The 16,326-nt window shown below is 44.4% G+C and overlaps 2 protein-coding genes across 2 annotated transcripts in view; both read right to left on the reverse strand.

Annotated features, from left to right (window-relative positions):
* The window catches only part of LOC126560131 (BTB/POZ domain-containing protein KCTD8), a 346,716-nt gene extending 335,973 nt beyond the window's left edge, over positions 1-10,743 (reverse strand). The window contains exon 1 of the mRNA XM_050216293.1: positions 10,041-10,743. Within this exon, the coding sequence (XP_050072250.1) occupies positions 10,048-10,743 (696 nt within the window). The 3' untranslated portion in view covers positions 10,041-10,047. The remainder of the gene's footprint in view (positions 1-10,040) is intronic.
* The window catches only part of LOC126560583 (uncharacterized), a 499,122-nt gene that overhangs the window by 338,649 nt on the left and 144,147 nt on the right, over positions 1-16,326 (reverse strand). The gene's annotated exons all lie outside the window — the stretch shown is intronic.

The following is a 16,326-nucleotide window of genomic DNA, read 5'->3' on the forward strand; positions in this document are numbered from 1 at the left end:
AAACACACGGCACGGATTGTCGGCAGGGTGCTGTCTGTTGGTAACGATTTGCCTGATCGACTGCATAGTAAACGGGTCGACGAATTGCTGATTAAAGCGCTAAAGCAAATGGTTGGAATGGTGTACGTGTGTGTGTGTGAGCGTTCGAGTATTTCACCATCACGAGGCTCCGCACTGGTCGCTGTGTTTATAAAGGCCGTGCTGAATGTTTCGTGTGTATTATAGGAATGAAGAGGAATGTACCGGGACCATCCGGAATTGCGCTGTTGACTCAAGCAATTACACACATACGGAAAGGTCTTTGGGCCTTAACCTTACCGAGTGGCTCGCTGGTAAACAGTTCTGGAAGATTTGATAATCACACAATTGGCCGGTAGTTGAGATGCCTCTAATCCTCCTAGTGATTGTTGCGCTTGGTGTTATTATCGTCTCAAGGCTTGTTTTTGTTGTTGTTGTAGCTGCTGCTGCTGTTGTTGTCGTGTTGTTGCGCCTTTCCAACCAGTGTAATCAGTATTGCCGGAGTGAGCAGGAAGGAGAAGAAAGAGACAGCATAAGCCTAGTGGCATCAGTTTACAGGGCTGCGTTACGAATATCATTCTCAGTGTACTTCAGCTTTGAGCGTGTGACGACTGGGGGAGCTTAAGCATCGCCGGCAGACGTAACGAAAACAACTCGGCAGTGCCTTGTTCGACAGTTGCTTGTTGATCGATTGCCCAGCTTTACTGTCTTTCTCCTTTATGCTCTGGATCCACACTACACACGGTGAAGATGGTAGACATGGAAATACCCGGGACACACAAGCACAGTGGAGCTGCAAAATGCATTCTGTCACCATCATGTTGATGTTGTAGTGCTGTAACGATTCTCATCTCGCCGCCGCCCACCCAACATCTAGACCTGGTGAGCGTGTGAGGTTTTTTTCTGCTTTCGTTTCGTCAAAGCGAGAACGGCTGTCATCCTTCTGCCGAGTGCTGCTTTGAACCATTGAAAGCTCTTTATGCCCTCTTCACCATGAACGGTTGGATGAAAACGTCGCTTGTCGAGTGGCAAATCGATTCGTTCGCTGTGCCTGGCAGGTGTGTAACTACCATGACGCACCATGGTTATGGGGGTGCGAATGATGGGGGAAAATTGTATTTGCACAATCATCGAACACCGGTGTAGGCGCCCATGGTGCACAGGTGCATCCGTGTGCTGTCAAAATTGAATTCGCACTCCATCATAATCAGCGGTACGGATGTTGTTGGGAGCATGTTAAGCCTGCAGCTTTTAAACCGGCCGCCATGATCGAGTACGTAGCCGGCCTGCTACGAGTGGATGGAGAAAGGGCACAAGCGAGACCTATGGTTCCTGTACCGTGCATGGGAACATCGTTTGGGATCCAGGAACGAACCGTATCACAACTCTTTTGTCTGGTGCAATATCGGTGCTTTTGGATGATGACACTTGGCCTTGACTGACCACGGAAGAATGCCGTGTCCACTTCAACCTACCGTGGCCCACACTTTGTCAATCGCCATCATATCGCCAAGCGAGGACATTCCAATTTTGACCGTGTACCTAGGAGAGAACAGCACAAAAAACTTCCCCGCAACGAATAGAGGGGGAAAAAAAAACGATTTCGGTAGGTTCGGCCATGTTGTTGTCGGCTGATGAGTTTCTGATGAGGTGACCGTAACCGTGGTACGGCACATTCCGATTCCGAATTCGACAGCTTGCTCATTTCCATGCAAATTGAGAAGCTGTCCGATCGATGTGACGCATGTCTGTCAGGCGCAACATCATGATTTCTCCTCTATCTAGTCTTTTTTGTTTGGTCTGAGCACTGTCAGAATTTTTGGAGTGAAGTGGTTGTGTTTTTGATGCAAAACGAATATCTAGTAGAGGTCGTCCTCCCTTTTTTTTTTGTTGTTGCTTACTTCGATGAGGACCTTGTGGATCTATACCAGGTGATAGAGGTACATTCTAGGATAGGACGTACCACGTCTAGCGACAGGTGAGGAAATCTAACTTCTGCTACCCTTGTCCGAGTGAAACTCACTCTTGTGTTTGTGGTGTGTTGGGCATCAGTAGGACAAGTCCTCTCTTTCTCTCCCATTCTCACCACACATCCGCGTGACCTTGACGGACCTTACCACTGTCGAGCGGTGAAGCTTCTATCGAAAATAGAAAAGGGGCATGATAAACTTCCAACACTCCAAAAAGCAATCGCATCCCATGTTAAGGATGTCATCCACTAGGATTCCTCAACTCACTCCCCGCAGCAGAAATCTAACCTGTCGACGAACTGTGTATCTTGACACGGGTGACCTGGGGTGGATTTTGGCCGAGCGCACAACGCTGACACCGTGCTGTCTACTCCGTCCGGCAACATTATCGTGATTAATGAGCTGGCACACTCGAGTCACTCGAGTGGGCGATTTCATGCGAGAAAAAAAGGGTCCCGCTGGGTTTAAAGTTTTCGTTGGTGGATTGGGATCGTTTCGGATATCACAGACCCCCACTCACACACACATACGCACGCGCGCGTATTCAAATTGGGGGATGAAAAAAGTTTCCGACGAGGTTGTTTTTCCTTAGACGTTTTGTGTTTTTTTTTATTATGACTTTTCTGTCTTCCATTGCAACACACACAGACATCCTTTTCACAAATGTTTCTATCTCTATCTCTCACTCTCTCTCTCCCTCTCGCTTTATCTCTCTTTCAAATATCCTTAATCCCTTATCAATCCGACATACGGCCATGTCACCAAGATGGGTTTAACTCCATTTTCGGGGGCCTGACCTGGACGACTCGATTCCAAATACTGCCACCTTCATTTCATAGATTTTTTTGCTGTTTTATTCTTCCTTTTTGCCATTCCGTGCCCACTTTATTTCCGATTTCCATTCATATGTTTCTTTTTGTTGTTGGTTTGGTTGTTGTTGTAGTTGGTTGTCATGTGATTTTATGCTCTTTCTAGGGTTTTGGTTTCTCACTTAACTTAACTTTGGTTGAAGATATATGTATATATCAATGATCATTTGTGTATGTATGGTGTATTGTGTGTTTTACTTTGTTTTTCTTGTTTTGGTTTCTTTCATTATAATTACTTTCATTATTTTATTATTCATATCATTATTAATATTATTATTATTATTATTAATATTATTATTATTATTAATACTTATGCATTTTGCATTTTTGCTTTTCTCACTACTAAGTTCTGCATTGTTTTTTTTCCTTCTTTTGTTTTGTTTCATCTGGGGACTTCTTACTTCAATATTGTGTTTACTTTCATTTTCATTTTGGATTTTCTTTCCCTCTTTTGCTTCACCTTTCTCTCTTAAATTTATTTTTTTCTGCTTCGTCTTCTTCTTCTTCTTTTTCTCTTCTTTTTCTTCTTCTCCTTTTTTCTTGAGTGTATGTTTTTTTCACTATGACCTTTTATGTCACGGGCTACACATTCGGTGTACACTTTTTATTGTTTAGTAGTATAGTTTTTTTTTACCATTACGATGAATAGTAGTTTGTTAGTAGTAGTAGTTGTTGTTGTTGTAATATTATGGAGTATTATCATTATCATCATTTGCCTCGTACGTACGTTACGCATTATTAATTAAAGAGATATTAGTTTATAACTTCTCTTGATAAATTCTACCATCGCACACACCGCACATGTCTCACTTCAGATAATTTTTTCTTTATCTTCACTTTTCCCAGCTTAACCTTTCCCCTCATTTCTCCTTTCACGTCTAGAGTTTTGTGGTGTGTATTTGTGGGTGGGGGGGGGGGGAGAATTCAGAAGAGGGAGGAAAAAAGACGTAGCTTTGGTTATCATCTGCTCACGCCTTGTGAAAGCAATCGTCGCTGGTGGAATGTTTGCCGTGGAGCAAGAGTAAAAGAGCTTGCCTCGCCTCACATCGGTACAGATCAAACGGGCTAGCATGTTTTTTTGTTGTTGTTGAATCACACACGGCAAAACTACCACCCAAAGAACAAACAACCTGGCAAAAGGAAGAAAATTGTTTATGATTCAACCACGCTCGCTGGAAAAAGGTCGGTGGTCGGGTGTTAAAAATTGCGTCCGGTTGCACTACGAAAGGAAAGCGGAAAAACCACAAAATGAAGTCGCACATTGCAAATCATTTTCTGTCGTTATTTTCCTCCAATAGCACGCAAGCAAGGATAAAAACTATTTTTAACCTACGTGCCTCCCCCAGTATGACTCCTCTCTCTCGCCATCCAAACAAACCTTTTGAACCCACGATCTGATCTCACCTTTAATAAAACCCTTGCTAAAACACCTTGCTAGTGCTGTGATGGAGTTTCCTTCTTTTTTCCTTCTTTCTTTTTTTTTGTGTTTAAATATAATCGTACAGTTACAGCTGATTTGTTTTTTTACCCTTCAATTGATTTGTTTGTTTGTTTTTTTTTTGTTTTCTTAGGGGTTTTCACTCCTTTTCTTTTCTGCTCCTTCCTCTTATATTTCCTCTTCGGTTACTTTATTTACTTGTTCACTATTGTTTATCATATTTTTCATTTTGCAAATTACTATGTAGTGCTCATTTTTTGTTTTGTTCTATCTCACTTTTCTTTTACGCTTAAAGTTTATTTCTTGTGCTCCCACTGTTGTATGTGTGTGTGTGTGTTTCTGTTTTTTCTTTCCTTTTTCTACCACTTTTACTACCACTATCTCGTTCGGTTTTATCTCTTCCTATATCATTCTTTTCGCGTGTATATGTGTGTTTGTGTTTGTTTTTCTTGTTCATTTTTCTTCACTAGTAAATGTTCGATTCCGTATAATGGTTCTATGTGCTCATTTTTTATTTACTTTTATTATTCTTCCGCTTCTTAGTTGCATCTTCTTACTACCCGCTTCTACCCGCTTCAAGTTGTTTTTCTTTTGTGTTTTTTTTTCTTCTTGTTTTTGCTTAACTTCACTTAAATGTAAATTTCTTGTTTGGTTTGTTTTTCTTCGATTCTCAATGTAACGTGTTTTAGTGGTGTGTATCTGTGTGTGTTTTGGCCCATTTTATGTATGTTTTCTTTTTCATTCTTACCTCATCGATGACCGGTTGCTTGTTCAAGTCTGTTCTGATGTGAATGTGTTGCATCCCAAATAGCGCAAAACTGCTGCCGGGTTACATGTAATCCTACAATCCAAGGGGCACACTGTTTACCACAAACAAAACTGTTGCTTTTCCCGACATTTTCCCACCCACTTTTTTTTGGTTGTTGTGTGTTTCTTTGTGTGTGTCTGTGTGCTTGATACTGTTCCTAGTTGGGGCGGAGATTTGTGGTAATTAATAATAAAACGTTGACCAGAAGACACAAAAACCAAGCATAGCCACGGGTTTAGCTGGGTGATTAAACTACAAAAGAGAATGGTTCGTGAGTGAGGTAGTGGGAGAGAAAGGTCATTGACTTGGAGAGTAGAGTATAGGTGTGTGTGTGTGTGGGTTTGAACGATGTGCGAGAAATTAATTTTTATGAGCTACCAGAAAGAGTCAAATGCTGAGAAATCATGTATTTTCAATTGAATTGTTCAGTGAGTGAAAATGATGTGTAGAAAAATTCTTACAGCTACTCTATTATTTATTGCTTGTTCATAAATGTTGTGATAAGCTATATTATTACACTCTTTTTAAAATAAAAACAAGTGAAACGATTGCTTTAGTCACATAATTATTTTCGCATAAAGACTATTGGATTTTTATGGAAGAACACACACACATACATACACACACACACACACACACACACTGCAAAGAATAAAGACAAAGTAAAATGAAAATGAAGTTAAAGTTAAATCTATTTAATCTAGAATGAATGCGCTAGATGCATCATTACCGTAACTACTATTGACTATTGAGAGCTGATTGATCCCCGGGGTTTCTTGTGGAGTAGCAGAAGAAGGAGCGGGAGAAAGTACAGAAGAACCGGCAACAATTGTCCGGCTCGTCCGTCTGATGAACCGTATCCGCTCGGTTTTTTGCTGTTGGTTTGTTCCATCGGTGGGTTTCTAAGTGATCGGTCGCGCCACTCGCCTCAAACTACCTCGGAGTTGATTGACTCTATTGACTCTATTTGATTACTATTAGGTACTGTCACAAATGTATCCCCAACAACTGTAAAATTGCGGATCGTATCTGTGCGGTGTTTGAGTGTTGGGGCGGGAAAAATATCCGTTTTGGACGCTACTGTTTAAAAAAAAAACAACGTTTCATTACGTGTTTGTGTGTGTGTGCGTGTGGCTTTATGTTTTTGTTTGGTGGGAATTAAGTCTATCCGTCCCGGTGGATTGATTGATTGGTGACGCTGGTGAGGTGTTTGTGCTTACATTTCGTTTCTTTCTTTCTCGCTTCGCACCGAATGTCCCGCCCCGCGGAGCGATCGAAATTAATTCAAGGGTACGAACTTTAAGGGGCTGCAAAAGTTCGAGGTGTCGAATTTAAATCGTTCGCTCCCTATAGCGTTGGTAGGCTACAAAAGGCTATCCGTATTGTTCGCTGCATAGTTACGGTTTTAAGTTGGAGCTTTTTCGCTCTCTCTCTCTATCTCGCGACCTCTTTGGTGGCTTCGCATTGTTCGTCTTGTGCTGGTATCCTTGGCGTGCTTGCACCGATATAATCTAGCGAGTAGAAAGACAGACGATAAAAGAAAGAAGATAGTAAAAACATTTTTGTTTTGCTCATAAAATCGCCAAGGGATGTATCGGAAAGGAAGCAGAGAAAGAGGGAAAATATTGAGATAAGGAATCGCAATAATTGATTTTTGTCATTAGGTCACATACTTTCAGGCGCTTTCTTTCTGTTTTCTCGACTCCCCGGATCGACCGGCGACCTTAATTTGTGGTCATAAAAATAAATACACTCTTGTCTTTTAAGTGTGTTTTGTTTTTGAACTTCAATTTCCGGATGTTTCTCCATTTCTTCCTGTTAGGGGTTTTCCTATTAAAAAAAAGGTTGTTTTACGTGAAATGGTGTTTAGATCGTCCCTTTATGAATAAATAAGTGGGAAGAGGCTTACAAGTACAATCAAATGCATACATTATGCAGAGTTTATCAGGTCGGAAAGGAAAATTTTACATGCCTAAAGTCTGGCAAGCTTCAAGCTATTCAACACCACATGAATAGCCCACATACTCCACCGATATTGCAACACTGTTCACTGAATTGATACAGTTTTCGCAGTTATTATCACACAAAGGTCAGATTTGGCTTATAACTTTATCTTTACCATGCTTTTCTACGCATTGTACTCACGATGTTGGGCGGCGCAGTAGTACAAGCGACAGCAGCGCCGGTCTTCATATAGCGGGACTGGTGTTAAAATCCCATCCGGACCGTTCCCAGTAGGTGAAGACTGACTAACCAACTAGATGGTATCGGCAGTCTAGTAAGCCATTTCGATGGTCGGCATGACCTTCGAGGTTGTTAAGCCTAGAAGAGCTCACGATGTAGAGTCAGTATCAGTAAAACAGACATCAGACCCGGAGATAACCACATTAAGGCTTCACGGGCTTGTATGGTATTAAAGTTTTGTATGTTCAACAATGAGACTCCGTGTTTCTTCTTCCTCTAGAAATAACGACTATCTAAGGTCCAGCCGGCCATCGAAACGCTTACTAGACTCCCCGATACCTCGTAGTTGGGTAGTCAAGTCCTCACTTTGGGAGAAAGGCCCAGTTGGGCTTTGAACTAACCCCAGTGACTTCGTGCTATTTAAAGCAAATATATTTTATTTATCTCACATAGAACGTTGCAAAACGTAGACTTGTTAACACCTGCCATTTGATCATTTGTTCCTCAATGTTATTCGAGACCAGTACTCACGCTATCTCAACATTGTGCTTTAAAACATCAAGTCTAAGTCAAACTAAACCATCTGAGGCCAATCGGGGACAAACGTTCGTGTCTTGTTGGGGCACACACAGAATACAAAATTCTTGTTCACTTCAGGACCCCTCCAGGGAAATCCTTCCCTGAAGGGACAGAGCAATGCTTCAATCGGCTCTGTACAGTGTCCTTTTTGCACCAAACTTCCTGGTGTTTTGCTGAGCTGGTTTGGAGGAGTTCCGTATCGCCATCGGGCACAAACGGGCGGAAAAATTCTACCCGTTACGCCTCTGAAAATGCTGAAGTTGGTAGATATACATATATACGGGTGGGTATGTAATTGAAGGACGTCCGCGCGTGTGAGTGTGGTTGTGTGTTTGGGCCAGAGAGCAAGAGAGAAGGAACATAGGAGGTAGGGGATGAAAATACGTGAAAATCGATTTCATCCCGCTTACTCCCCGGTACGCGACACCCTTTCACCACCCAGTCGGCAAAGCCTAGCCCGGGAGATATTGCGGCCTCTGCTCGGGTTACTGATTTCATCTAGTGCTTGTACAATTCGGGTCCCTTCCGCACTCTCTCAAACACTCCCTCGCTGTCTCGCTCTCTCTCTCTCTTTCTTTCATACTCTCTTTACAACCAGATTTTTCCAAAAGTTGGGCATATCGAAAGCAAATGTAAGCCAGCTGAAAAATCCTGACAGCAAGATGCGACCCAAAAAAAAAAAAAGAAAAAGAGGGACGCCCGTGAAAATGAAGTGTTACAGAGTGAAGCGCTGGTAGGAGAGAATTATTTCCGGGAACTTTCCCATTACATTAGCCCCTGCCCCTGCGTCGTCTGCCTGCTTCTCCCCCTCCATTCTCAACAGCATCCAACCGCTCACCAACATCACACCACATAATCGCCCATACAGCCTACGTCAAGGGTTAAATGTTTCGTCAACCTCAGGCCTCCGAATGGCGCAAAGCGAAAGCGAAGACAATCAGAAGGGAAAAAAACCCCCTCCCGAGCGAGCCTGGAATATTCCCTTCGAATTTTTTTTTTCCATTATTCATGCATTCGGAGGGATTCGAAGGATTCGAGCGCATCAAATTCGGATTTCGAATAGAGAAAAGGGAAAGAAGGAGAAAAAAAAGCATTGCAAATACACGCCATCAAACCAGCAGAAGGAGAAAATGGTAGATAAGGGAAAGAGTCAACACGAAATCTTTGACTCCTCTTGGGTCGACCTCAACTCCGCTCGGTTCCACTTCTATACGGCACGGCAGCGCGGTTGGAGGAAGTTGTAAAATTCAATTTCACCCAGCCTAGAGAAGCTGGGAAAAGTTTTTCCGCATTTCACATTAAACGTTTTGAGCGAATGGGCGAGGGCGAAGAAAGACCGGTGGGAACGTCTAATTGTGAAACTGCTGTGTCAGGATGAGATATAAGTATCTCTGTGCATGCGTGTGTGGGTGTGCTTTTTCGAAAGAGAATCCACATGAAAGCTAGTGAGGCAAACTGTTGCTGTAAGAAGAGGTGAAAGTTTTGACGAGACATTCTTATACAACGCTACACACACCGCACTAGATTGTGCTCGTTTAATGCTCTTTTAAAGCACTAATGGCTGTCAAAGCTGTCAAAGTCAGCTAATGGAGTCATTTCGGGCGACGTTATCGATGGTTTGGCCCGAGGTATAGTTTTCTGATGCGATTTGCATAACTTTAGGCGCGTGGTTGTAAGTAATTGATAGCGCGCTTTTTACCCTTGCTTTTACCCTTTTCCGTTGCTGTTGTAGTTTGTATTACTTAGAGAGATTTTGTTCCCTGGGGAAGACTTACTTTTACTCTTTCCGTTCGTTTCAATGGGGTTAGGGTGTTGCAATTTATATTGCAATTTAGCTTGCAGCTCTGGACAGAGATTTCTAGTGAAAAAGTGTTATTAGCGAAAGTGCCTGAATGTAGGCAAGCAAACGATTTAATTTTTATACGTTGAATATCTGATGTGCCTGTTGCTTTAGTAATGTCCTGATTGGAATGGGATAGGAGCAAAGGATTATTTTTCATTCCAACGTACTCTTCGCTCACCTCATGGCCAAATCCGCTCCTATTTAGGCCTCTCGCTCGCGGTTCCGTGTGTACGTGTTTGTGGGTGTATTGCTCGATCTGTCTATTAGCTGTGTTAGAGTGTGTGTGTGTCGCTGTGCGTGTATTATTCAAAGTAATTGTTGACCAGTTGACCGATGGTTTAGTCGCGCACGAAGACAAACTCGTTGTAATGGTTCCAGCGGTTCTCCTCCGTGTCGACGCCCGGCTTCAGGTTTTCCGACACCGAACCAGCCGTACCCGAGCCGCAGCTACCGACCAGCCGGAAGCCCTGCTCCTGCAGCATATCAAACGCCTGCTCGATGAACACATGCTTCAGGAAGAATCGGGCCGTGTAGCGATCCGACGCACCATGGTCCGGATCGCGCGATTCGTTCAGCGTATCGCCAAACACCTCCCGGCACAGTGCGACCCGACCGTGCACCAGCAGCCGGGTGATCTTGCGAAACTTCACGTCCGCCAGCCCGTCGCGCCCAAACTGGAAGCTGCCCCGGTAGCCGACGGTAATGCAGCCCGGTACCTGCTTCGCCAGCAGCTCCACCAAACCGGCCAGGCGGAAAAATTCCGCCTCCCGCCGGAGTCGATCACGGTCGAGAAACCCGACCGGCAGCGTGTATCGGACCGGATCGCGCAGATAGTCGAGCACGTGACGGAACAGGGCACCGTCCCGATCGACAAAGAAGCGACCCTGTGCGTCGACGGGCAGATCGGACGGTGGGCTGCCAGCACCGAACGTGTCCGCCAGCCAGGAACCTTCCTCGGCGGCCAGTGTCTTGAGGCTGACGGCGTACGGTGTACCGCCCACGTTCAGCTCCACCACCTCCGGGAACGAGCTCATTGCGGTGGTGTGCCTGAATGGAGACTCGCCTGAAGCAGTGAGGGGGATTGAATGGGATTGTTGCGGCAAAACGTGCCCTGTCCGGGTGGCACTTCAGCGATGGCGCGGGTTCGGTTGATTGGGCGAGACTGTGCAGTGTATGTGGCGGATGCACACGATCGTTGATTGCATGGGCTTTGGACTTGTTGGTGACTTCCGTCAGGACACCTGATGCACTCACAGGCAATTACACCCACGCATACGAACACACGAAATACACCCGCAACCCACACTCACACCCAAATGCACTTACACACGCACATAGGCACACGCACACATACACACACACACCTGCTTCTACAGTGTGGGCAAATTGATAACGGAAAAGTGGCGGGAAAGCCACTTGAAATCAATTTCACGGAGTCGCTTCCGTTTGGAAGGCTGCACGATCGTACCTTCCACCTGCTTCCACCGGGCGTAGGGGTGGGTTTTTTTTTCGAGTGGGGTTGAAAGAGGTTGGGGGTTGATCTATGATCCAAGTAATAACGAGCGATGAAGCGAAGATGTAGAGACAGAGCAGATAGAATATTTGGAAAAGAAGCCGTTTTTTTTGTGGCTACTGAAGAAAACACACACACACTATCACGGCACAGATTGCTGGTTGCAGTAGGGTGGCGGGTGAGGTGGTGGCAGTGTTAATGTAGATTTGTTCCGCTTTTTTTTATTTTGTTTTGTTCAGCAGCCTTGGTACTGCACTGCCACGGCTCTGTGTGTGGTGTTTCACCGAAGAGACACGTCCAGACTCGCACCCGTACGCGACTGAAATGAGATCGGGAAGTGCACGAACATCGGCAACGACCACCCGACACCCGAAGTGCAAAGTGGTGCGGGTTGCCTAGATTTCAGGATGAAGGTCAGGGAAACATGGTGATGCTTCCGCTTTGTATGGGAGGTTCTTGCTCTCTCTCTCTCTCTCTCTCTCTCTGTGCGGGAAAACCGGATACGATGCTAGATGCTCTCCGGCGGGGGTTCGGGGAGGGGTGGAAAAAGGCGCCCTAATAGTATGCAATCGCTACTGTGGGACTCTGTTGCTTCCGGACCAGTTTGGATGGCGAAAAGCATGCGACTAGCAGCGCGCTTGTGGAGAGTTTTTCCTGCGTCCTGCGCCCTGTTGCTTGTGCGCACGTGATCTCTCGGTCTCTCGCTCTCGGGTGTGCCTGTTCGCTTACTTTTATCTCCTACTTTTAAAGTCTCTCTCTCTCTCTTTCTCTCGCGCTTGGTACGCGGTGCTCGAGATAAGCGTGCACGGGGTCGCAGCCGCAAGCAAAGAAGTACAATTGAATTTTCCCCCATTCGGGGAAAACCAGGCGGCTGGGGATGATGAAGTAGAGGCTGGCCTTTTGGGGCGCGTGGTGAAACAAATTGAGAATCACTCTCATCTCGGCGTACCAAATCGTACAAAGTAAGAGATAGACGTGCGTTGTTGTTGTTGATTTTCGCACCGAGCACAGCTGCTACTGGGGTTTGCCGAAAACGATGAAAGTGATGGAAGAGGGAGAGAAGGGTGGGAAAGAAATCGAAACCGAGATCGTACGCATGAACGCAGCACGCTCGGCCAGTTTTGCGACCTCGTTCGTAGCTGCAAGAGTGTCGTGCTGCTTACAGTTGGGTAAGGTTTTTTTAGTTTTGCATCCTCCATTTTTTTTTGCGATAGCACGGTCACTAATGAGATTCGCGCCTCGCTAGCTCTAGCATAATAGTAGAGCATGTAGAAATGTAAACTAAAAACAGTGAGCACAAACCCGCTCCCCCCATAAGTCCTGACAAGTCAAGAGCTCTCCAAAGAATCCCTAACGCAGCCTGTCAAAACAAAAACAAGGAAAATCAATTCTCATCCGTGTGTTGGGCTGGCGGGATGGGCCTGGCATGATTTAACAATTTCATCACGAACTGAATTAAAGTGGCATGCTTTACTGCTCTCGTGCCCCATGCCCAACGCAGTTAATGCTCCCAATCATTGTACCAAATCACTCTCCCCTGGTTTGTGTCCCATCATGGCGAGTGATTAGTTTTCCGGTTCTCTCTTTCTCTCTCTCTCTCTCTCTCTCTCTCTCTCTCTCTCTCCTCGCTTAAGAGTTCACGGGGATCAGGAAGGTGCATTTTTCTTCTTTAATGTGACCGGTTTACAGGTCTGTTTCGCGCATCAGCAAACCAAACGCCGCGTGCCAAAAAGTGAAAGTGTGAAGTTGCGTTGCAGTTCCATTTGGGAAAATTCGAGCGAGCGAGAGAGACTGTGTGTGTGTGTGTGTCAAGGGTGTGATTTACGCGCGTGTGTGTGTAGGTGGAAGATGAGAAATCTCTCCACGGCTTGAAGTACACAAAGTAACGCTTTTTTGTAGAACAATGGCTGGTCCTCAGGTAAGGAACATGCAGCAGAAGAAGTATCGGGAGGTCTCCGCCAAACTCTCCACACCCGACTTTTGACTAACTCTCTCGCTGTCGCGAACCTCTTATCGGTGGCTTTAACTTTCATTCTCTCGCTACTAAACGGATTTGTTGGAGGCTGTGTCGGCTGTTCGGCGATCCGTCCAGGGCCGAAGCTGCCGGCATACTGCGAAGGACAGAGGCTTGCCGCAGAGTTTGGAGGCTGCAGAAAGTCTCCAAAAATGGGCCCCAGTACTTGGACATTACTCCAAACGTTCGCTGGGGTTTCGCTGAGCAATGTTGGGGATATGGAGAGATCCAGAGAGAAAGAGAGAGAGAGCGGGCAAGAGTAACCGTATCACTGTCTCTCTTTCTCGTCCCGTTGCACCACTGTGGCGTCACATACCTGCCGATAGAGCCTGATGGATGGTGTGGGATGTGTTCGCTGCCCTCGAGTGCGTTCGTGCGTGCAGCTTCGTATAGATTTCAGGACATTTCGCTTTCGCTCTTGTAGCACTGGTTGCCAATCTTCTTTTGCTGAACCTCCGTTAAGCTCGAGTACCTTAAGGGCACGTTCTGGCGATTTCTTGGTACTGGACAACAAGCTGGATAAGCACATTTACATGCGTCATTTACTGTGGTTTTTTACATGCACTTTGACTGTCTTTCGGGGTACTGGATGACTGTGATGATTTGTCGAACTGAAACAATTTTACCAAGAAACGAGCTAATTGGAAACCTGTTACTGTTTGACGTTAATGACGGAAAAAATTTAAAATACATTAGTTGTTCTCAATTAAGAAAGCCAACACACACACAAACACAAACAACCACATACATAAAAAAGAAGGACATATAGCTTCTTCTGCCCTTACTTTTTATGAACTTCCATCGAGGTATCAACGTTACTGAGGCGCATCAAAAACACTCAACACGCACTCATAAAGCAAATACATAAAAGCTTCGTGACACAAGTAATACAGTGTCGCGCAAAGATAAATAGTGAGGCTAGATAAAATCGATGACAATTACCTTTCTTTTCTTTTTTACGTGTCTGTGGTGTGGCAGGGCGTCAACAAATTGGTGTACGCCGATGGATGGATGATGGTGCTTTTATGAACACATTTTCGTGCAGTACTTGGAAATTAAAACCAGTTCCAAAACCATTACACCGAGTGGTTTTTGAGTGTTTCGGAGGCAAGAGCTCTGTCGCCTAAAAGTATGCAATTTTGAGGTATGCATTGTATTGCGAAGATAATGTTGAATGGCAGATAGAGTCTTCAATTCCTAACCGGAATTATTGTTCTGATCTCTTGCTAAGGAACAATTAGAATTGTGGTTTTGATTTGAGAAAAAGATTGTATATTTTTAGGCGCGATTAATCAAAACTACATCTGAAAGATGATCAAGGAGCGTAAAAATGATCTCTGTTACTTCATAGATCAATCACCATGTGTTACATTTCTGAGCTTCTAATTAGTATTGCAACACACGGTGTAATCGAACACCATCCTTGCAAGCAATCCTGACCAAACTCAAAACCAATTTCGCCAGCCTTGATATCTGTGGCCTTCTCAACGCCTAAACCCCGCCAACATCTGTTCTTTCGCGTTCGCCGCCCTCAGTTTGTTGTACAGTTTTGAGCACGATTTGCACGATTGTACCCCAGAGCATCCCGTGTTACAACAGCATCCCTACGGCTGGAAAACTGCATTTTCCCATTATCCCACCATTCTGCTCCTCCCGCCATCTGATTCCCATCGATGCACACAGACAGTAGAATGTGGAAGAAATTCTTTAGCCCTGCTCTTTTATCTCTCACTTTTACCCACCCGGCAGCGAAGCTTGCCATGTTTCAAGGACGCTTTGCAAGAAAAACCTTGCACGGTTGGAGGGAAAGTTTAACGATCAATAAAACTGTGGCAGCGGCCAAATCGCTTGCATCGTGCACCATTAGTTGCGCTCGTCGCTTGCACTTTTGCGCTTCGCTGAGGGTCGGAAATAGTTTGATGGCGTGCACATTCTTCGCAACCCTCCAAAAGTTTCGCCCAAGATCGTCTGGGCGCGGTGAAGGTGGAGTGGAAGCTGCGGCGGAAAGAAAGCGAGGCAAAATCTTTCACTCTGTGTTTCTTTATGGTTCGCGATGCGTTAGAATATTGATAACACGGAAGCATTTTCGCTCCATCCGCTCCAAGGCAGAACCATCTTTCTAGTGGAAATTTTCCTTTTCAGTAGAAGATGCTTGAGTGTTCCTCGTAACTTGGCACCTTTTAAGGGAGAATCTACTTTAATTGAAAAAAAAAAGTATTTAATTGCTTGAACTAGCCTTATTTATGATGCTGTTTGCTGAAAAGTTTAGGTGAACTGTGAATGTAATTGAAGCATTTTTGTAAGAAGAACTCATTTATCTTGGTACGAGTACCGAACGATAATGCGTTCTGTAATCCATTATTTAACACGCTCGAGCTAAAGTAACCAAAACCAATATCACACATAATCGTGAGAGAGAAGGAAAGAAAGAGAAAAAAAAGGAGAGAGAAAACGAGCAGCTATACTTAATAAACCATTTTAGGTAATTTTTTTACTCAACATTCGCTTCGTCTCGTTCGAAATGTCCGGTGACGTTCGACTTTGGTGGTCAAATTTCAATCACCGCCTACACGGATACCGGCCCGGGACAGTGTTGAGAATTGGATTTCATTGAATTTAATTTAATTCACTTTCCCACTCACGGTTTTGCGCGTTTTGTGCGGCTAAAAGATTACGGAAGGACCGAAAATACACTAAAGATGGTTGATTGTTTGTTCCTGTCGGTCTCTACTGCTCTCTGTCGGCTTCTCGTTCACTTTTTCGAACAAATTTAGAGACATTTTTATCATGGCACGAATGATTGACTACGATACCTGCGTTTGTCAATAGATATTTTTAGGAGATTTTTCTATGAGGATGTGTTGAAAAAGGAACATTATTCATATTTTTATACAAAAAAGTATAATATTTGTTTCTTTGTAGCAAGAAACATAATTAAAATCGATTTATAATAAATGTGATCAATCTTTAATCTTCTAAAACTATCTAATAATATCGCCTAAAAGTAGGCAATCAGTATGCAGTAGCTGATTTTGTTGAACAGCCGCCTACCATTTATTAGGGCATTTTATTGTACAACATGTTACTGAA

Source organism: Anopheles maculipalpis, chromosome X (genome assembly GCF_943734695.1).
Source record: "Anopheles maculipalpis chromosome X, idAnoMacuDA_375_x, whole genome shotgun sequence".
In the NCBI taxonomy this organism is placed as follows: domain Eukaryota; kingdom Metazoa; phylum Arthropoda; class Insecta; order Diptera; family Culicidae; genus Anopheles; species Anopheles maculipalpis.